The 21967-nt window shown below is 39.7% G+C and overlaps 1 protein-coding gene across 2 annotated transcripts in view; it reads right to left on the minus strand.

Moving 5' to 3' along the window:
* Positions 1-1258: 1258 nt before the first annotated feature.
* Bbs7 (Bardet-Biedl syndrome 7) overlaps positions 1259-21967 on the minus strand; it is a 33005-nt gene continuing 12296 nt past the window's right edge. The window contains exons 9-20 of one of the 2 annotated variants that reach the window (XM_042693018.1): positions 21485-21569; positions 20024-20126; positions 19051-19243; positions 17362-17436; positions 15703-15729; positions 13756-13895; positions 11639-11803; positions 6650-6759; positions 6455-6558; positions 6199-6322; positions 2855-3000; positions 1259-1685 (exon numbers count right to left, since the gene is read on the minus strand). In XM_042693018.1, coding sequence (XP_042548952.1) covers positions 2867-3000; positions 6199-6322; positions 6455-6558; positions 6650-6759; positions 11639-11803; positions 13756-13895; positions 15703-15729; positions 17362-17436; positions 19051-19243; positions 20024-20126; positions 21485-21569 — 1260 coding nt within the window. In that variant the 3' untranslated portion in view covers positions 1259-1685; positions 2855-2866. Of the gene's footprint in view, positions 1686-2854; positions 3001-6198; positions 6323-6454; positions 6559-6649; positions 6760-11638; positions 11804-13755; positions 13896-15702; positions 15769-17361; positions 17437-19050; positions 19244-20023; positions 20127-21484; positions 21570-21967 lie in introns of both variants that reach the window. The other variant, XM_042693017.1, reaches the window with a different exon arrangement.

Here is a 21967-nt window from a genome sequence, read left to right on the forward strand (position 1 = left end):
CTCGCGGTTTTTAAATTGAGCCAATGGCGATCGCTGCCAGGGTGGCAGGCAGTGACTCGGCCTGGTTTGACCCATTTCATTCTCTGTGCGTCGGCCTCGGAGAGCTGGAGAAACTCCTGGACAGCCCGCAGGTGGACTGGCTTGCTCTCCAGAGTTCCATGAACTCCTGGCCGGATGACTCCTCGCAACGCTGTGGCTGTGCGCGCGCGCACGCCGGGCTGGGCGCTGTCCCTGAGCTGCTGTGCTCCAGAGTGGTGCTCCGCCGCAGAGCCACAGCTCCACTTTCGACTTTTTGGTGGTTAATTGGGGATAGTCTCATGGATTTTTCGGCCCCGGTTGGCTTCGAACTGCAACCCTTCGAGCTGCAAAGGCCTTGGACTCAATCCCCAGCGTGTGTGTGTGTGTGTGTGTGTGTATCTTCCTCTATAGCTAGGATATCGGGCGTGAGCCACTGGTGCCCACCCAATTCTGTTCTCTGGTCTGTTAATCAGGTGGTTGCTGGGAATAATGTACATAACTGATTTGATACGCTGCTCACATTCGCAAGTAGCAACTGTTTACTTAGAAGACAATGTGTGTCTTAGGCTTTTTGTGTGTATGGTGTTGGTTTAGCACATACTAAACACTAGCACCAAGCTACATTACAGGGTTATGCCTTTTCTCTTTTTCTAATGAAGATAGCAATTTAAGATGCCACCTTAAACTACTATTAATATATTAACAATATATCACTAGACATGGGTCTAGTAATAGAGCAATTGGCACAAGGGTCTGAGTTTAAATCCCAGGATCATCAAAAACAATATAGTCTACATTAAGTTAAACAGTCATTACTTTTCTCTTTTTCTCTTAGCTGTGGCAGCTAACAAAAGGTACACAGTGAAAGCCAGGTGTTGGTGGCTTACTACACCTGTAGTCCTAGCTACTCGGGTGGCTGAGATCTGATGATGCCAGTCTGAGCAGGAGAGTCCAAGAGACTTATCTCCAATTAACCACCAAGTAAAGCCAGAAGTGGAGCTGTGGCTCGACTGATAGAACTCCAGCCTGGGATAAAAAAGCTAAGAGAAAGCAGCACCCAAGACCTGATTCAAGCCCTTGAACCAGCACACACACAAGTACACACTGAATCTAGGAAAGAATGGTGGTTAATATAATGAAAACAAGGCTTCGTGCTTTTGTGAAAAAGGCCTCAGACTCAATCCCCAGAAACTCTTTTGCAAATAAATATGACCATATCAAAATAAAAGTCAACTATATGTGCCTTTAATTTTTTTAATTTAACATTCAATTACATTAATATTAACATACATACAAAAATATAACATAATTAAGAATCATTGGTCTCTGAAAAAGGAATGAGTCTACTTTTCTTGAATAGAAAGAATAGCATATTTTCCGTTATCCTTAAGCCATTAAAAGCCTAATTTCCCCGAAAATGAATAAATAAGAAATTGATGAATACAACTTCTATAGCTCCAAAGTCTGATTGTCTTTCTTATGTAATGACAAGGAAGCCAGTAGATACTTAGATGAAGAAAAATCTCAGGAGCCAGCATAGTCACTTGTATAATCCATGCTGTCAGAGAAAGTTCTTTGGCTACGTGACATAGCACTAAAGCTGGGTCAAGCATTTCACAAACTTCAGCAGAGTCACAAAATGTCACTAAGCAGACAAATTCCAACTCCTAAGGGGAAAAAATTGCAAGATTATTTCCAGGGGTTGATGACATAAGTATTCAGGATACTAACACTGGTCTCTGGTTCCAGCTTTCTAAAATATTAGCATAACATGTCTTCTTAATCACATTAACTTTAATGAGAATCACTTTTCTTACATAATTAGACAAACTTACAGAACAGTTGTGAAGATTAAATAAGGTAATCTGTAAACTCAAAACCATTTTAAAAACTGGGTACTGGAGATCATGCATGAATCCTAGACACTCAGGAGGCTGAGATCAAAGGATCTCAGTTTGAATCCAGCCTGGGAAGAAAAGTCTTCAAGACACTATCTCCAGATAACCACTGAAAAACAGGGTTCAAGAGGCAGAACACCAGCCATAAAGAAAGATTAGGAAGAACAGGAGGTTCTGAGTTCAATTCTCCCCAGAAATATCCCCCAAATTTTATTTTAAATCTGCAGTTTACACATTGATGTATATCTTATGAAAACTGGACATATTATTCCTATTTTCTAAATATTATCTCTGTATAAATTAAAGTATCCATTTGCCATAATATCTCTTATAATCATTCCATTCATTTAAAAAATTAAGGTTCTCTTTAAAGTTATATCTGTCAAAAGAAACAGAATCCGAGAAGTAGAAGTATGGCTCAAGTGGTAGAGTACCCTAGTTTAAACTCTAGTACTACCAAAAAAGAGGGGGGGGGGGGACAGCTTTAAAGTCCTTATACCTCAACTTTAAAAAAGTTTATTTTTGTGACAGGGTCTCACTGTGTTATTTTAGGTTGGCCTCAACTGGCTAGGTAATTCAAGCTTTCCAACTGCTAAGATTATAGATGTATACTACCAGGATCCACATCAAGTATTTAAAAAAAAATTTTTTTTTTTGGTCAGTCTTGAGGCCTGAACTCTGAGCCTGGGCACTGTCCCTTAGCATTTCAGTTCAAGAGTAGCACTCTACCACTTGCGCCACAGCACCACTTCTGGCTTTTTCTGCTTATGTGATGCTGAGGAATCAAACCCAGGGCTTCATGCATGCAAGGTAAGCATACTACCACTGAGCCACCTTCCCAGCCCAGCAATAAGTATTTTTACACATTAAAAGTTACCTTGTAATTCTGCAGATCCTAAACATCTTCTTGTTGAACTGATCACACTATGGGACCTTACCTTATGCATCTTTTAAGCTGAGTCAAAGAAAGAAACCAGTGCATTCTGATCGTAACTATCAAGAATTTCCAGCAGAAGAGGTACTTTGCTTTTCACATTAGTTCCTTTGAACTTAAATTTGTCTATGAAAAGATCAGTGATCATACCTATAAAGAAAAAAAAATAGTTCTTTTCATTAATTCCTTTAATGACATACTATTTAGTGCAAGTAATTCCTTGACAATCAATTCTGAAATCAGAATACTTGACAATCAGTCTGAAATTCCTTTAAGATACACAAACCTAAAAGTATCTTGCTTTAGAAATATCTGTGAGGGATTTTAAGGCAAGTTTCAAGATAATATTTAACTAATGACTGGATATAAGCCATTAATTCAGATAACAACTGGTTACAAGCCATTAATTCACACTGGTTATTTATTTATTTATTTATTTTTGGGTCCGGTCGTGGGGCCTGAACTCTGGGCCTGGGCGCTGTCCCTCAGCTCTTCAGCTCAAGGCTAGAGCTCTAGCACTTGAGCTACAGCGCCACTTCCGGCTTTTTTCTTTTTGCTTATGTGGTGCTGAGGAATCGAACCTAGGGCCTTGAGCATGCAAGGCAAACGCTCTACCACTGAGCCACCTTCCCAGCCCCAGCTTTAGGTTATTTTTTTTTTTTTTTTGGGTCTGGTCATGGGGCCTGAACTCTGGGCCTGGGCGCTGTCCCTTAGCTCTTCAGCTCAAGGCTAGTGCCCTACCACTTGAGCCACAGCGCCACTTCCGGCTTTTTTCTTTTTGCTTACGTGGTGCTGAAGAATCGAACCCAGGGCCTCAGGCATGCAAGGCAAGCACTCTACCACTGAGCCAACTTCCCAGCCCATACACACTGGTTATTTTGAATTATTATTGTGACTAGAAAGCCAAAAGTCCTGGGCTCAAAGAGCACACTTTTGTGTGTTCCAGATATAAAATGGTAGTCATTCAAACTGCTGAGCCTTTATCTAAACCTCTGATGTAAAAGGTCTATTCCAATAATTTCCACAGTTTAGAAAGAGAATAAAAGCAATATACCAATGTATTTGTATTGAGGAGTTGAGTACAAATACTAGCAGTTCACAATAAAATATGTGGATGAATATTTGCACTAAGTGGAATCTAAAATAAAGATCCATGTGTTATGTAAGCTGGATTTTGCTGCCAAATGATTTATGGAAAAACAAAAGCAAAAACTTGGGCTTTTAAGCCTTGTGCTGGTGGCTCATGCCTGACTGTACTCCTAGCCACTAAGGAGGTTGTAATCTGAGGATCAAGGTTCAAAGCCAGCTCAGACAGTAAAATCCATGATACTCATCATCAACTAATCAGCAAAAAGGCCGGAAGTGCAGGTATAGCTTTAGTGGCAGAACTACATCCTTGAGCAAAACAGCTATGCTAAGTTCAAGGCCCTGAGTTCAAGCCCTAGTACCAGCACACACACACACATACACACACACACACACACACACAAAACAACAACAAAAAAAAAAACTTTGATTTTTCAAAGTTCTTTGGATTTTAGAATCACTAATAGATGGAAGATTAGTTCCATCAAACTTACTGTAACAATAAAACAAAGTTTGTTCTTATAGTGAATATTAAGCCATTCAATGTTACTGATACAGTTTGTGAGAAAGTAAGTCTGGGTATATAAGAAGACACTCCTTAGGTGGTTAAGGATCAATGTTGACAGCTGGCAAATGATCATCTGGTGATTGGCAAAACTCATCAGAGGGCAGAATGCACACATATAGGTGAGAAATTCTACTGCTGGTTTTGCCACTGACTAGGTATGTAACAGCGAAGTCTTTAGCCTAAACAGCAAGTTAAGGAGAAAAGAAAAAAGAAAAAGCCAAGTATCAGTGGCTCAAATCTGGCATCCTAGCTACGCAGGAGGCTGAGATTTGAAGATCAAGGTTCAAAGCCAGCCCAGGCAGGAAAGTCCATGAGACTCTTAATTCCAGTTAGTCATAAAAAGCTGGAAGTGGAGCTATGGTACCCACAGGTGTGCGCACGCATGCGTGCATGCACACATGCACGCGCGCATGTACTAACACCATCTATCTTTCAGGTTAAATAATCACCGGATTATGGAGCTGGTATCAATGCTGTGTCACGCACAGCAGGGCTTACATTTCTGAGGCTGGCCCTTCCTTCCTCCCTACCTTCTTTATCTCCCCTCCCTTTTTCACTTTTTTCCAGAGTAATTTGTTAAACACCCAACTTCTTACTACAAATGCAAAACTGGCACAGCATATAAATAGCCTTTATTTATTAAATTTTGTTTAAAAAATATTAGTTCCCTCCCCCACCCCTCTACTGAGGTTTTAGAGGAAAAGCCTCAAGCTGCTTTTTCTTTAGGCACTCTACTACTGAGCTACACCTCCAGGCCTTTTTTTTTTTCTTCGGTGGGTCGTGGGGCTTGAACTCTGGGCCTGACACTGTCCCTCAGCTCTTCAGCTCAAAGCTAGTGCTCTACTACTTGAGTTTTCTGGTAGTTAACTGGAGATAAAAGTATCACGGACCTTCCTGTCCTGGCTAGCTTTGAACCAAGATTCTCAGCCTCCTGAGTAGCTAGGATTACAGGGGCGAGCCACTGGCGCCCAGCAAGGCCTTTTTATGAGGGCGGCTGTTGTTAGGTTCTCAATCTACCTACTTGTGTTCTTAACTATGAGGCCCCTGACTATGCCTTCCTGATGCTATCTAAACCTTGATCCTCCCAATCTGATCCTCCTATGAAGTAAGGGTGACAGTGTCACACCACTGCATGCAGCTATGAGTTGTGAAGCAGTGTATACAGCCTTTGTGCCATGGCTGGCCTCCCAACTGAGCAAGGATAATAGCTTGAGCCACTAGTACCCACCTTTCATTTTCAAATCTTTATTCAGTTACTTTGGTGCCAGTTCTGAGGCTTGACCTCAGAGCCTGGATGCTGTCCCTGATCTCTTTTTTGCTCAGAGCTCTATCAATTGAACCCTACTTTTCTTCCGTGCATGCGTGCGTGCGTGCGTGCGTGCGTGCGTGCGTGCGTGCGTGCGTGTGTGTGTGTTTCACCTGGGCTGGCTCTGAACTGCAATCCTCAGATTTATCTCAGCCTCCTGAGTAACTAAGATTATAAGTGTGAGCAACCAGCACCTGGCCATTTTTCAATCTTTTTTAGAATTAAAATTTAAAACTAGCTTGGCCAAGTACAGAAATATTCTGTATAGTAGGTTGCTTTTCACTCATTCATTTTTATCTTGTCTGTCTGCCCAGCTCCTTTCACAATCCTTGACAAACAGACAGCTAGAAAGAAAGAAATACAGCCAAGTACTGAACAGTTCACAAACCATAGAGTCTTTCAAGGTGCGCGGGCTGTTTTTTGTACTCTTCTTGTAGGTGATCCGCGTCTTCTAGAATACATCGGTATTCCGGAATCAGAAAGTTTGTGTTTCCCTCATGAACCTGCAGTTCCTTATGTCAAAGGAAACAACAAAAAACTTTAATAATCAAAATTAATCTACTATAATATTAAACATTACAATATTAAAAGTCTCATATGACTTACTTAAATAACTATCATGAGTTCAGAACCCACATACTTACTTTTAAAGCATCAATTAACTGCACCTTCTTAGCCAAAAGCAACTGGTACTCCAGCTTTGGGTGGATAAGCTTTAAAGTATGTTTGACGGAGACTTCATTTATCTCTAGAAGTTGGCCAGGCACAAAGAGATGTCACTCATCAGAAACATTATTATTACACGAAATCAGAAGGACTGACTTGTTCTTCTGTTTTACCGTATGATATGTTGAGGTTAATTTTCCTTTTTGTAGCTTCTTTTGAAAGCACATCTTTTAGGATGGATATTGTAGAAATGTTGTCAGATTTAAAAATTCCTTGTCCTTTTCTATAAAATTAAAAGAAAAGCTGTAGAAGGAAGCTCTCCAGGAAAACGTAGTTTATGACAAGTACTTAGTGTTGAGATTTCATTGTCCTGGTTTCATAGGACAGACATTGAGTATGATGACTGCATTTCCCCCACTTCCCCTCTCTATTCATACTCCTTCCTTTCAGCCCTCCCCTACCTCTAGTATCACACTGCAAGTTCACTGTCCATCCCTGGCATCCTCCCCTGCATATACTAACTTTGGTGAATATGCTTGTATGCATGTACATGTGAACCTGAATGTGTTTTCTTGCATACTTACAAAGGGATTTGACTGCTGAGAAGAATATGAAACACACAAAATGGTAAAGGGCAATAGTATCCTATTATAAATATACATATAGGGCTGGGAAGGTGGCTCAGTGGTAGAGCGCTGGCCTTGCATGCCTGAGGCCCTGGGTTCGATTCCTCAGCACCACATAAGCAAAAAGAAAAAAAAAAGCCGGAAGTGGCCCTGTGACTCAAGTGGTAGAGTGCTAGCCTTGAGTTGAAGAGCTGAGGGACAGTGCCCAGGCCCAGAGTTCAGGTCCCATGACGGGACCCAAAAAAATAAAAAAATAAATATACATATAATAATCTAGGGACATGTTAACTGTCTGCTAACGTATAGGTTCATGTTTTCAAGAGTAATTATTATAGACCTAGACACACACAAGCTTTTGGAACATAAAGTAAAACACATCTAGACCTGATGCTAAAAACCAGTTTGATTTCTGACAAATTCTCGGCCTCCAAAGGCTAAATTGTGTGGCAAAGTATGTTCATACTGTTTGCAGAGCTTAGCATAGTTGGGGTAGGACAGAAGGGCAAGTAGATTATCTTAATCCTCTGTAAGGAAGGAATCTAAAAGCAGAGAAGATAAATTTTCTCCTCCCACAGAATAAAAACAAAGCAAAACCTACCAAATACCCCTTAGAGACAGAGTCAAGAATGAGAAGGCAAAGACCTTGAAGAACAGGAAAAGTCAAGTTCAAAGAACAAATGGCCACTGTACATTCCAACAGGTCAGAAAGGAGAGGGCCAAGCTCAGCCTCTGCTAGGCCCATGCCTTATGTGTAGGAGGCCCTGGTGTCCATCTCCAGCACCGGGGTATCTTATATGCTCACACATAGCTAGGAGCTGAGGAATTATGGGAAAGGAGAAGTGACAAGGAAGGGGCAGGAGTGGAAGTAGGAGCTTAAGAAGAATAAAATGAAGTATAACAGGACAGCTTGGGAAGGTCTGGTATAAGCCCCCCAAAGCTGTTTTGTGTATGCCTGTACTGAGGCCTGAGCTAGGGCCTCAGGCTCTTGCTTAGCTCTTTTTTATTTTTTGCCAGTCTTGGGCTTGAATTCAGGGCCTGGGCACTGTCCCTGAGCTTCTTTTGCTAAAGGATAGCACTCTACCACCTAAGCTACAGTGCCACTTCCAGCTTTCTCTGTTTATATGGTACTGAGCTTCATATGTGCATGCCAGGCAAACAACATTCCCAGCCCTTAGCTTTTCTTTTTTTTTCTTTCCAGTCATGGGCTTGAACTCAGGGCCTGGGTGCTGTCCCTGAGCTTCTTTTGCTTAAGGCTAGCACTCTACCACTTGAGCCACAGCACCACTTCTGGCTTTTTCTCTTTATGTGGTACTGAGGAATTGAACCTAGGGGCTTCATGCATGGTAGGCAAGCACTCTATCACTAAGCCACATTCCCAGGCCCCTTAGGTTTTCTTAAGGCTGGTGCTCTACCACTTGAGCCATATCTTCATGTCTGGCTTTTAGCTGGTTGGAGGTAAAAGTCTCAGTCTAAACCTCTTAAACAAATGGTGTTGGGAAAACTGGACATTCATAAGTACAAGATTGAAAGAGGACCCATCTGTCAATTGCACTAATATCAACTCAAAATGGATCAAAGATTTCAATGTCAGACCTGAAACCTTGAAACTACTACAAGGAGTAAGAACATTAGAACTTAATAGCAGCTGGGCACTGGTGGCTCACACCTGTAATCCTAGCTACTCAGGAGGCTGTGATCTGAGGATCGTGGTTCAAAGCCAGCCCAGGCAGGAACGGTGAAGAGACTCTTTTTTTATTTTTTTTAATTTTTTTTGGGTCCAGTCGTGGGGCCTGAACTCTGGGCCTGGGCGCTGTCCCTCAGCTCTTCAGCTCAAGGCTAGCACGCTACCACTTGAGCCATAGCACCACTTACAGCTTTTTTTTTTCTGCTTATGCGGTGCTGAGAATTTGAACCCGGGCCTCAGGCATGCAAGGCAAGCGCTCTACCACTGAGCCACCTTCTCAGCCCCTGAAGAGACTCTTATCTCCAATAAACAACTCAGAAAACCGGAAGTGGCACTGTGGCTCAAGTGGTAGAGCCCTAACTTTGAACTGCTCAGGGACAGTGCCCAGGCTGAGTTTAAACCCCATGACCAAAAAAAAAAAAACAAAGAAGAAGAAGAAGAAGCTGGAAGTGGAGCTGTGATAGAGCACTAGCTTTGAGCAAAAATGCTCAGCAACAGTGCCAGGCCCTGAGTTCAAACCCCACAACTAACCAAAAACCAAAAACAAAACTTACTGGCATAAAGCAGGAACTATTTTTTAGTAGAGTTCTAGGGGATCAGCAAATAGGAGAAGACTTGACAAATGAGATTGCATCAAACTAGGAAGGTTCTGCACAGCGAAGGACATAGTTACTAAGCTAAAAACAAACAAACAAACAAAACCCTCTAGCCTACAGGCTGGGCAGTCTCTACCAGCTATTATTATTAGGCCAACAAGGGCCTAATATCCAGTATACACAAGAAGCTCAAGAAACTAAATCCCCTCCAAATAAAAAGCCCAATTAATAAATGGGCAAAGGAGTTAAATAGAGACTGCTTAGAAGAAAAAGTAAACATGGCCAAAAAACACATGAGGAAATGCTGAACATCCTTGGTCATAAAGGAAATGCAAATCAAAACAAAATTGAGATTCCATCTCACCCCAGCAGGACTGGCCATCATTGAGAATTCAATGATGGCATGGATGTTGGGGAAAAGGAACCCTATCCATTACACTGTGGGTGGGATGTAACCTAGTGCAGCCACTCTGGAAGGCAGTTTGGAGATTCCTCAAAAAACAAAACATAGAAGTACCCTATGATCCAGCCATACTCTCTTGGGCATCTACCCAGAACATTACAAGTCAGGATAAGTAAAAGCACTTGGACATCCATGTTCACTGCTGCACCAGTCACCATAGCCAAGGTGTGGATACAGCACAGATGCCCTATAACAGATGAGTGGCTCCAAAAAAAATGTGGTATATAAACACAATCGAATTTTACTCACCCTTTAAAAATATATCATTTTTAGTGAAATGGATGGACCTAGAAAAATTATGTTAAGTGAAGGCAGTCAAGGTTTACTCTCAAATGTGGATGTTAACTTATACATGTGGATGTTAATTTATATATGTTATGCATATAATGCATAATAAACTGACTAAAGAATGGTATACTTGGGAGCAGAGTCCAGTGGTGTAACTCTTCTGAACAACTAATGAACTTTTTGCCAAAATAAATACCAGGAAATAGAAACATGTTTTGGAGGGGGTGGACAAATGAAGGGGGCACAGAAATGGAGGGACAAAGGGTAAGCAAATGCAGTCATTATATTCAATGTATACTATGTAACTCGAGGGTAGGGATGTAAGGGAGAAAATGAGAGAAAATGAAGGAAAGGGTGACATGATCAAGATTCAATGTACTCATAACCTGACTTAAGGAATTATAACTCCTTTGTACAACTTAATAAAAAAAAGTCTCAATCTGTCAGATTTGTTTGAATGGACTTGCAATCTTCAGAATCTATCCTAGCTAAACCTACAGGTACAACAGCCAGCCCTGAAGATGTAAGCATTTTCTTTTTTTTCCTTCCTTCCTTCCTTCCCCTGCCTTCCTTCCTTCCTTCCTTGCTTGCTTCCTTCCTTCCTTCCCCTTCCTTCCTTCCTTGCTTGCTTCCTTCCTTCCTTCCTTTTCCTTCCTTCCTTCCTTCCTTCCCCTTCCTTCCTTCCTTCCTTTCTCCCTCCTCTCTGCCCAGCTCCCACTCTATTTCACGTTTTCCCCCTCATCTTTCTTTTGCTTCCCTGGGGATTGAAATCAGGGCCTCACACATGCTAGACAAAGCACTACACCACTAAGCCACACTACCTGAAGTTGTGAGTTAGAAAAAATACCCACATCAATTTGGAAAGAATGGTCTCCATTTACTCATCTTTTTTTTTTTTTTTTTTTTTTTTGTGAAAATACTGTACAGAGGGGTTACAATTACTTGGGCAAGATAGTGCATTTACTCATCTTTTACAGCAATAGAATACAGTTTTTTTTATGAAGCTCAAATATTCTAAGAATATTGCCCAGATTTTATATGACTATTTTGTTACTGTTATTATTGTACTAAAACGGTCTTTTTTTTTTTTTCCTTTTTGTTAGTTGTGGGGCTTGAATTCTGAGCCAGGGCACTGTCCCTCAGCTCTTCAGCTCAAGTCTAGTGCTCTATCACTTGAGCCACAGAGCCACTTTCAGCTTTTTCTGTTTATGTAGTGCTGAGGAATCGAACCCAGGGCCTCATGCATGTGAAGCAAGCACTAAGCCACCTTCCCAGGCTTGAAAGGGTCATTAAAAACTATTTTCTAACTAGTGGCTATCATTGTTGAGTATACAGGAAAAGTATTCATCTGTGAATATTCCTATTTACTTATCAGTTCTGTAAACTTTAGTTGTATTGGTTTTTAATAAACTCTTTGATAGTGTACGATTTTAGTCATAATACTCTCTTGAAGCAAATGCTTCAAGACATTCTGTTTCCCTATGGAGAAAATAAGTCAGATTTACCTGTAGACACTTTCCAGTTGTGTATCGAGAAAGGTGTTCTGAAAGCAAAACGTGACACTCTCTCCTGCAGGAGGTTTCTCGGGAACATCAGGCAGGCAAAACACCACCCAGGAATGGATTTCAGCAAAACTGAACTGGCCTGTCAGAGTCAGGGTGTTCATGGGTCTGTAATAGACAGTATAGCATATAGGACCTGTGAGTATGTGATACCGGTATATTTTCACAGGCACAATTTCACCATGCAAACAACACAAATATTTAAAAGGCAAGTTTTCTTGAATAAATTCTACTAGTGAACATTATTAATTCTATGTGTTTATTTATTTAATTTTGTTATGGTACTGGGGCTTGAACTCAGGACTTGTGGAGGCTGTCCTTAGCTTTTTCTACATAAGGCTGGCACTGTGCCACTTGGGCCACAGCTCCACTTTAGGCATTTTGGGAGTTAATTAGAGATGATAGGCTCACAGACTTTCCTGCCTATGCTGTCTTTGAACCTCAATCCTCAGATCTCAGTCTCCTGACTAGCCGATAGGCATGAGCCACCAGCACCCAGATAACATTTTTACATTTTTGTTCAAGGCTAGCATTCTACCACTCAAGCCACAGCATCACTTCCAGCTTTTTCTGTATATGTGGTACTAAGGAATCGAACACAGGGCTCCATGCATGCTAGGCAAGCACTCTACCACTAAGCCACATTCATAGCCCCCAGCTAATACTTTTAACTTTTGAAAAAATATAATGCTTATGTACACCCACACCTGTGCTAGGCATTTAAGTGATAAAATAGCTATTTTTTTCATTATAACATGCTTTACAAGTCAAATTTGATTTATTCAAAGTTGATTTCATTTTTGGAGGTTATGGGGTGTTAGAAGGAGACAGGATCTTGCTATATAGCCCAGACTGGCCTCAAACTTCAGATCCTCCTGCCTTAGCCTCTCAAGTTTTGGGATTGCAGGAATATGCCATCATGTCCAAATAAATCTTATTTTTTTAAGTTCATGGAGTATTTCTACTCTTTCTACTATATAGACTACATGCATACACGAATCTCCTCATGGAAAGAGGCAACATAACATGAAGGCAAAGAATCCTTTGAAGATGGTAGAAAAGGATTTGAAACCTTGCTGTACAATATCAGTTGTGTGCCACTGGACAGGCTAGAGCATAATACCTTCTATCTTACAGGGATCTGGAATAAATCTACCTTACAAAAGCACATAATCAGGCTGGGAAGTTGGCTCAGTGGTAAAATGCTTGCCTTGCATGCATGAGGCCCTGGGTTTGATTCCTCAGTACCATATAAGCAGAAAAAAGCCAGAAGTTGTGCTGTGGTTCAAGTGGTTGGACACTAGCCTTGAGCTGAAGAGCTGAGGGACAGCACCATGCCCATGCCCAGAGTTCAGGCCCCACGACCGACAAAAAAAAAAGCACATAATCAAGTAAGAAGGGAATAAAGGGGGGGCTGGGAAGGTGGCTCTGTGGCAGAGCATTTGCCTTGCATGCATGAGGCCCTGGGTTCAATTCCTCGGCACCACATAAGCAAAAAGAAAAAAGCCGGAAGTGGTGCTGGGGCTCAAGTGGTAGAGCGCTAGCCTTGAGCTGAAGAGCTGAGGGACAGCACCCAGGCCCAGAGTTCAGGCCCCACGACCGGACCCAAAGAAAAAAATAAAATAAAGAGAAGGGAATAAAGGGTAAATAATCAATTAATGCCAAGTGTGATGAGACATACCTGAATGTATAAATAATATAAGGTAAGTTTAAGCCAAATGGATGATTTGGAAGAGGTGAGAAAATACAAAGAATAAAGAATGAATACAGGTTCCAGAATTGAGGAATAAAAAAGGTACAAGAAATTTTTGAGGTTATTCAGACCACTCATTTGTAAATTTAAAAAAAAAACAACAAAACTCAAATCTGGAGACATTAAAATTATTTCCCCCAGCTGGGTGCTGGTAGCTCATGCCAAATCAGGAGGCTGAGATTTGGCAGTTGCCATTCCAAGGAAGCACAGGCACACAATGTAGAAATAGCTACAGAACTTATAAAAAACCAGTTTATGTGAATAGTGTAGTCACTCAGAAAGGAAACTGTTCTCTTCTTCATCTTACCGGTCGTGGTGGATGAAGTGAGTTCTCTGATGGAGGGACAGAGGTCTAATGTGGTACTGTCGGACTTGACAGGTTTTGGGTTGAATTCTTGGAGTCACATATGCTTGAAGTGTCCCATATTGGCCTTCGATTGAGCGAACCTGGTGCGAAACAGAAGAGAAAATGAAAGGATGAATAAACAACAGCATAAACTCATTTAAATGTTCAGTGCAAACTGAATTTTCAATTTCAAGTTACTGAGGTTTCTTTTGTGTATATGTGTGTGCCAGTAGGGAGGCTTGAACTCAGGGCCTGAATGTTTCCACTCACAGCTGGCATTCTCACTTAAACACAGCTTCACTGCCAATTTTTCTGTGGTTAACTGGAGATAATCTCATGGACTTTGCTATATGGGCTGGCTTCAATTTGCAGTCCTCAGATCTGAGTAGCTGAGATTACAGGTGTCTATTCCATATCATTCTGACTAACAAGCAATTTTTAATATTATAAAATTTACTAATTTACTTTATACCTCATATTGAAAAAGCAAACAGAATGATAATGTCAATAATTAAGAGAAGTACATAACAGCTTCATCACACATTCACACTAACTTGATATGAAGAAGTATTGTGTGGCAGAATCTCTCCTGATATAACACATTTTGAGTTTCAGAACATGAACACTACCAGGAGAAAAAGTTGTATTCCTTAATCATGGGTTTATTAAGGTTTATCAAAATTAAAAGAGCTGGGCGCCAGTGGCTCATGCCTGTAGTCCTAGCTACTCAGGAGGCTGAGATCTGAGGATCAAGGTTAAAAGCCAGCCCAGGCAGGAAAGTACACGAGACTCTTATCTCTAATAAACTACTCAGAAAAAGCCAGAAGTGGCACTGTGGCTCAAATGATAGAGCACTAGCCTTGAGCCAAAGAATCTCAGGGACAGTGTCAAGGCCAAGAGTTCAAGCTCTAGGACCAGCAATTAATTTTAAAAAATGAAACACCACACTATAGTAAAAACTAAAGTGAATTTGTGAACTATGTTCAATATTTAATTGTAAAAATGATTGTTATTAAATTGCTAAAAAAATTAAAGATTTTATAGAACAAATGAAATCATTAGAATGAAATTGGTAAAATGTATGCAGTGGAAAAAACACAAGGAGGAAATACCCATATCACTTCAATAACTTAACTGGTTCCATTTAAACCATGACAAGACTACTTCATAAACATAGAAGTCAATGGAATTTGAATGTTAAATGTTTGATAATAAGGAATAGTTAATTTTTTAACTTGGTGACATTATTGTTTTAAAAAAGAATTTTGTAGACATTCATACTGAAATATTTACAAAGTTAATTATAAGTATTGCTTCAAAATGACAATATAAACAAGAATGGCATAAACTGGTCATTGCTAAAGCTATTGCTAATTCCATGTAATAAATACATAGAATTAATTACTCATATTTTTGGAACTTTTCATAATAGAAAATTACAAAAAATCCAGTTAGAAGAAACTGTAAAATAAATAATTTTTGAGTGCTAAAGGCAGAGTAAGTTGGGGGCCGTGGCTCACACCTGTAATCCTAGCTATGCAGGTTGCTGAGATCAGAGATCACAATTCAAAGCCAGCCTGATCAGGAAAGATCATGAGACTCTTATCTCCACAAAAAAAGAAGTGAAACTGTGTAGATCACCAGTCTTGAGTGAAAAAGGTAAGCAAAAGTGGAGGGCCCTGAGTTCAAGCTTCAGTACTAGAGCGCATACAACACACACACACACACACACACACACACACACAGCAGATCCATGGTTGCTTGGGATAAATTAAATCCCAGCTGGTCATTCTAAAGTCACTGCTTCAAAATGGCGTACTGCATGGAGAGATTCAATGGGAAGAAATGCCATCACATGTAAGGTATACCAAGGGAAAAAAGCAAAAATTTAAACAATTATAGTCTTACCTTGAGCTCCAACCTTGTGGTATTTGCCTGGCATCGGTAGGTGGCAAGAAGAAAATTTTCGTTGGACTTGAGAAGAAGTCAAGGTTGAGGAAACATTATTATCATATATTTGTTAATAACAAAGCATCCACAAGGAAAGTATTTCCCATTTATTTGAACATTTACCATTTGTGCTAAGTGCTTTTCCAATATGTTCTCCTTTATTCCTATTAACAACCCTCCCTGCAAAGTTTACTAAGTAATTATTTTTTAGAGGAAGTAGGAGTTAGTAAAAAAGATTGATAAAAGTAAAACAATTGCCAAGAGTCAGCTGCAGTCATTACCTCTAGTATAATGCTCTGGTCTACCTTCTCCAGTGCAGTTGAAACTTGTTCTCCTTTCCCTAACTTCAGAGGTAATACTGATAAAGGGACACTTTCTGCAGCAGGAGGTAAGATAGAGTGGGCACTTGCCACAGCAGCAGGTGAGACACAGTGAGCACTTCCCCCACTATGGATGGACAGCAAAACAGGAAGCCTTTCCCACAGCATGGACATGAAATACAGCAAGCATTCCCACAGAACGGATTGAGATACAGGAAGCATTTCCCATAACATGGACATGATCTCATTACAGGTACTTTGTACACGTTGAATGCTCAATAAATGTCTGCTAAACGAAGGTTAATGTACCAGACCCTAATACTACAAAAAGGAAAGGGAAAGGAACAGATTGTATTCATAGGCAGGTATGTGAGAGCCTATATAGTTTCTAAAAACTTGAAGAACTTCAATTTGGCTGAAATAATGTCCCTGGGAGAGGAGATACAACCTGGTGAGAAGTAAATTAGAGAAGAATTAAGAGCTGAAGCATAGGAAGTTTTCCAGACCCCAGTGAAATCAGAATATCAAAAGCAGATTGTTAAGAAAGGGTCAAATGGAAGACCTCTCTGGAGGCAGTGTACAGCACAGTGAAGTGAGTGGAAAGACTAGAGGCAGAGAAAATGAGAAATGAATAATACACTAAGGCAGTGGAAGTGGAAAGGAAGCCAAGAAAAATGATGAAAGGCACAGAAATAGAACTGGCAGAATTTGGAACTCGAGGACACCACCTGAGTTTCTGGATTCCCTGAGGATAGGGAGAGGGAACAGCAGCAGCAGCAGATTTTGAGGGAAAGGCTATGAAGGGATTAACTGAAAAAGAAATACCAGCCAGGTACTGGTGACTCAATGCCTGTAATCCTTCTACTGAGGAGGTTGAGATCTGAAGACTGTGGTTCAAAGCCAGCCTGAGCACAAAAGTCCATGGGACTCTTATCTCCAGTTAACTATCAAAAAAGATGGCAGTAGAGTACTAGCCCTGAAAGAAAAAAGCTAAGGACAATGGTCAGGCCTTGAGTTCAAGTCCCAGTACCAGTACAAAAACAAAAAAGAAAAAAATACCAAACCTTCGAAGCATAAGTGGACTGAGATGGAAGGGGGCAGGAAGTATGACAGAGAGGGTGAAATTGACTGAAATACAGTGTGAACATGTAAGGAGATATAACCATGAAATTTCTCTCTGTAAAATTAATATAACCCTCCCCAAAAAGAAGCAAAAAAAAAAAAAAAACCCAAGCAAACAAGAAAAAATAGACTAAAAATGAAAAGAGGTCAGAAAATTTTTGAGTTTTTAACTTACCTCAGAATCACAGCTGCTAAAGCTAACAACAGCAGAGTTCTTGTCCACATCAAGTAAATCTATTGGAACATCACTCTACAGGCAATATTAGGAAAAAAATATTCAGATGGAAAATTTAAAATGTTCACAAAGAATGTATTTTGTAGGATTCTTCTTAGTTCTAGGTTATGACCATCTTAAATTTGAAAAGATCTTAACTTATATTTGATAGCTTATACTTCAAGAAAATGAAGTCTATAAAATATATTTTATTTAAAAATCTTTTTTTCTAATTTTGATTATCAGAAATAGAATATAATCTATCCTTATCCCCTTACAAGATGAATCTTTCCAATATAGTCCATAGAGAGACAAAGGGTGCATATTTTCGCTCATAAGTGGATATTAGATCTAAATTATAAACATACATGAAATATACAAGGTCATATAAATAAATTTAAATAACACATAAACAAACAAATCGACTAAAATATGATACAGAGAATGAGTCCAGTGATGTAACTCCTTTGAACAACTAATTTTTAATAGTGCAAAAAAATGAGTATCAGGAAGCTAAAACATTTTGGAGTGGAGGAAGGGGGTCAAGAGAAGGAGGGGTACACAAAGGGTGAGAGGAAGGGTAGATTCAATATACACATGTGAAATAACTTGAAGGGATGAATGGGATGGGAGATGGGCGAGAAAGATGAAAGCAATGACACTGATACCAAGATTCATTGTACTCCTAACCTAACATGAAATCCCTTTGTACAACTAAAGATAATAAAATATTAAAATTAAAGTAAAATAGTTTACTCTTATTTCCTATTAGTGTTTAAAAAAAACTATCTCAAGCTTTAAATGGCTTTATATATGGGAACATTTTAATTTTCTCAGTTCCTTCTTCATCAATTTTAATTTCATCCGTTGTAAGAAAGGAGATGATTTGGGTCTTCCCCTAAAAAAGCTTCGAGAAAGCTATTGCACTGAATCCTATGAAGGGGAATCCTAAAGTTATATTCAATGAGTAGTCTTGAACTAATGTTAATGAAGGCTTTTCTACTTTTAAGGGTTAGTAATCTGATCTTGACCTGACTTATAAAATAGTAACCTCTCTACATATCATCTTTATAATAACAGAATATATTAAAAAATAATCATCTGATCTTGACAAGGCAACCAATGGCTCATAACTGTAGGCCTAGTGACTCAAGAGACTGAGAGATTAAGATCCCAGATTGAAGCCAGTCTGGGCAGTAAAATCTGTAAGACTCTTATCTCTAATTAACTAGCATAATGCTAGAGATAGAGGTGTGATTCAAATGATAGAGCACCAACCTTGAGTGAAAAAGCAAAGGCACAGCGCCTAAGCCCTGAGTTCAAGCCCCAGGACCAGCACATACACACACATACACACAAAATACAAAAAGAAAACTTCTCCCAGAGGATAGCCAAAGGAGAATTCGTATTACTGCCCTTGTCTCTCCTGGAAACGGAAGTTTACCTATCTTGTCTTTGTTACAAAGTATAGAAATAAATAAAAGGCAAAAATAAGATTAAAATAATCTGTAAATAAACTGATTGTCTTATAGAACATTAGATGCCATAATCACTTAAAATTACTGTCTAAAGTGTTTGATGATAATCCCAAGTGTACATTCCTAGTCTACAAAATATCCAGTGACGAAACAAATTGGCCACTCTGCTTACCTGAATTAAGACATTATCTATGGCAGTCTGTACCTCTAAGATGAGGCTGTAGCTGGCATCGTCTTTGTTTAATGTGAACTTATCATTTATACTAAATGAGGGTACAGTTGATTTGGCTTTGCTTGACTGAGAAGACTGTTGATAGTTCTCTCTTTCCTGTAGTACCTTATATTGCAAATGTTCCAGTTCACTTCTGCAGGAAAATATACACAATTTGTCATATATACATACATATACACAAATGTTGGAGGGTTGGGAAGGTGGCTCAGTGGTAGAGTGCTCTCCTAGCATGCATAAAGCCCTGGGTTTGATTCTCCAATACCATACACACAGAAAAAGCCTGAAGTGGCACTGTGGCTCAAGTGGAAGAGTGCTAGACTGGAGCAAAAGAGCTTCAGGGACAGTGTCTAGACCCTGAGTTCAAGCCCAGGACTGACACCACAAGAAAAAAATATTGGAGATCCCTAGATTGTACATAAAATTTTGAAGCTAAGCATTATTTCTGTCCCAGTACTGGGACTTGAACTCAGGGCCTGGGCACAGTCCCTTAGCTTTTTCCACTCAAGGATGGCACTCTACCACTTGGGCCATACTTCCACATCCAGCTTTTGGGTGGTTAACTGGAGATAAAAGTCTTACAGACTTTCCTGCCCAGGCTGGCTTTGAACTGCAATCTTCAGAATTCAGCCTCCTGAGTGGCTAGGATTATATGTGTGAGCCATTGGCACCCAGCATATAGTGTATCTTTAAGTATTAAAAACCAATAACCCCTCGGGGAAGGGAGGGAGGGAGGGGATGGTATGGGGAAAACAATGGAGGGGGTAACAATGTTCAAGAGGAAGTGTACTCATAACCTCACTCATGTAACTGTAACCCTCTGTATAGTAGCTTTACAATAAAAAAAAAAAAAAAAAAAAAAAACAATAACCACATACCTTGGTGAGATAAAAGCAAAGAAAAAACTTGAAGTTACCGTAAAGAAGAAATTTTATTCTGCATCTCCTGGTTAATTTTTAATTCTTCTCCTGGCCCATTTTCCTTATGAGTGGGCTCTGTAGTCAGACCTGTAATCCAGCCTGTGGAGATGAATTACAATTGTCAGTGTGTAAGAGATATATTAGACATTGTTTAGCAGATGTCCAATAAAAAAACCAACCCTTCAATATGACACCAACTTAATATTAGGACTTTTTCAAAAAACAAGCCTCCCTCCACAAAACCAAGCAGGAAAATAGTTAAAATCGTAAACTACTGAAGCACTTGTGATGTTACTTTTTACTTAAAATACTCTATTTTTACAGAATTTCATTTCTTAGCAATTTTTGGTTTTAGGTAAGGAAGAAATTCAGCATATTACAGCAAGTTATAAAATAGGTGACAAATAAGAATTATCTTTCAAAAATTACTTTCATACCTGAGCATATAGACAAATACCTGTGGGAATACTAGCTGCAGGGATGTTGAGACGGGGCTATCCTGGGCTATTTAAGAAGTCCAGTCTAGCCTGCACTATACAGTGAGACCCGATCTCAAAAACCAAAACACAAAACCCCAACAAGAAGAAGAAAGAACCAGTGGCTTGAGCCTATTTGAGAGTAAAATATGTTTATTTGATCGCTTAAAACATAAATTATGCTGGGTATCGGTGGCTTATACAGTAATCACAGCCATTCAAGAGGCTGAGATCCAGAGGATTGAGGTTCAAGGCCAACCTGGGAAGAAATTCCATAAAACTCCACCTCCAATTAAGCAGCAAAATGCTGAGCTGGGGATGTGGCTCAAGTACTAGAGCACCATGAACAACTAAGTTAGTGAGAACGAGGCTCTGAGTCCAAGCTTTGATGCTGACGTGCGTGCATGTGCACGCATGCGTGCACACACACACAAGCACACAAACACACACACACACACACACACACACACACACACACACACACACACTACTTTCATGGAACTTATAACTCTCACATGACTTATGAGATAAAAAAGAATTACCTCAAAAGCAAGCAAGTTTTTATAAGAAATGCACATACTTCAAGACATAGACAAAATTTCAGTAAATACTTCTCTTTAAATCAGAGTATCATTTCATTTTCAAAGGTATTAGAGAGAAACCATCTTAAAGTGGTGTTCAAACTAACAACTCTATTCATCCCTTGAGTTTTTCAGTGCATATCATCCAACCCAAATCTCACACATGCTAGACAAGCACACCACCGCTGAGCTCTACTCCCCAATAGAGTCTAGAATGCTCTACATATTGACTTAACATTTTATGTGGTTATAAAACTAAATTTACCAAAGTTAGACTTTTATCACTTTCCTGCCTTCTTTCCTGCTGGCTTTGAACTGCAATCCTCAAATCTTAGCCTCCTGAGTAACTAAGATTACAGGCGTGACCACAGGTACCAGCTTTGATTATCTTTTACATTACCTGAATAGGTGGACACCACGATTTCATCATACCCATCTTTCCCTACACAACCACCCTGGATGGAGGTGACACTTTCAGACAACATCTAAAATGAATTCAAGAACAAGCAGTTTGTTAATAACTAAAGTTCAAATATACGTTAAAGCAACTTGTCTGGTTGGTTCTAGATATGTCAGCACGTACTAATTGACTATTTGTTATGTACAGACAATGAGATTAGATGAACAAAATCTTGAACAAATGAGAGAAAACTCTACTGTATTGAAATATGGGAAAGAAGGCTCCAGATAATTCTAGTATGTTTGTGTTAGCACTTAGCTAACAATACAATCATTTAAAGACAAAACCAATTCATAGAAAAAAGTTGTTTTTTATAATTACATAAGAAAAATACTATCTTAGTCTCCTTCCTGAATTCAATAGACCCATCCTTTTGTGTTTGCGTGTGTGTGTGTGTGTGTGTGTGTGTGTGTGTGTGTGTGT

The sequence above is a fragment of the Dipodomys spectabilis genome, unplaced genomic scaffold (genome assembly GCF_019054845.1).
Source record: "Dipodomys spectabilis isolate Male_0828 unplaced genomic scaffold, ASM1905484v1 ptg000162l, whole genome shotgun sequence".
Lineage (NCBI taxonomy): Eukaryota > Metazoa > Chordata > Mammalia > Rodentia > Heteromyidae > Dipodomys > Dipodomys spectabilis.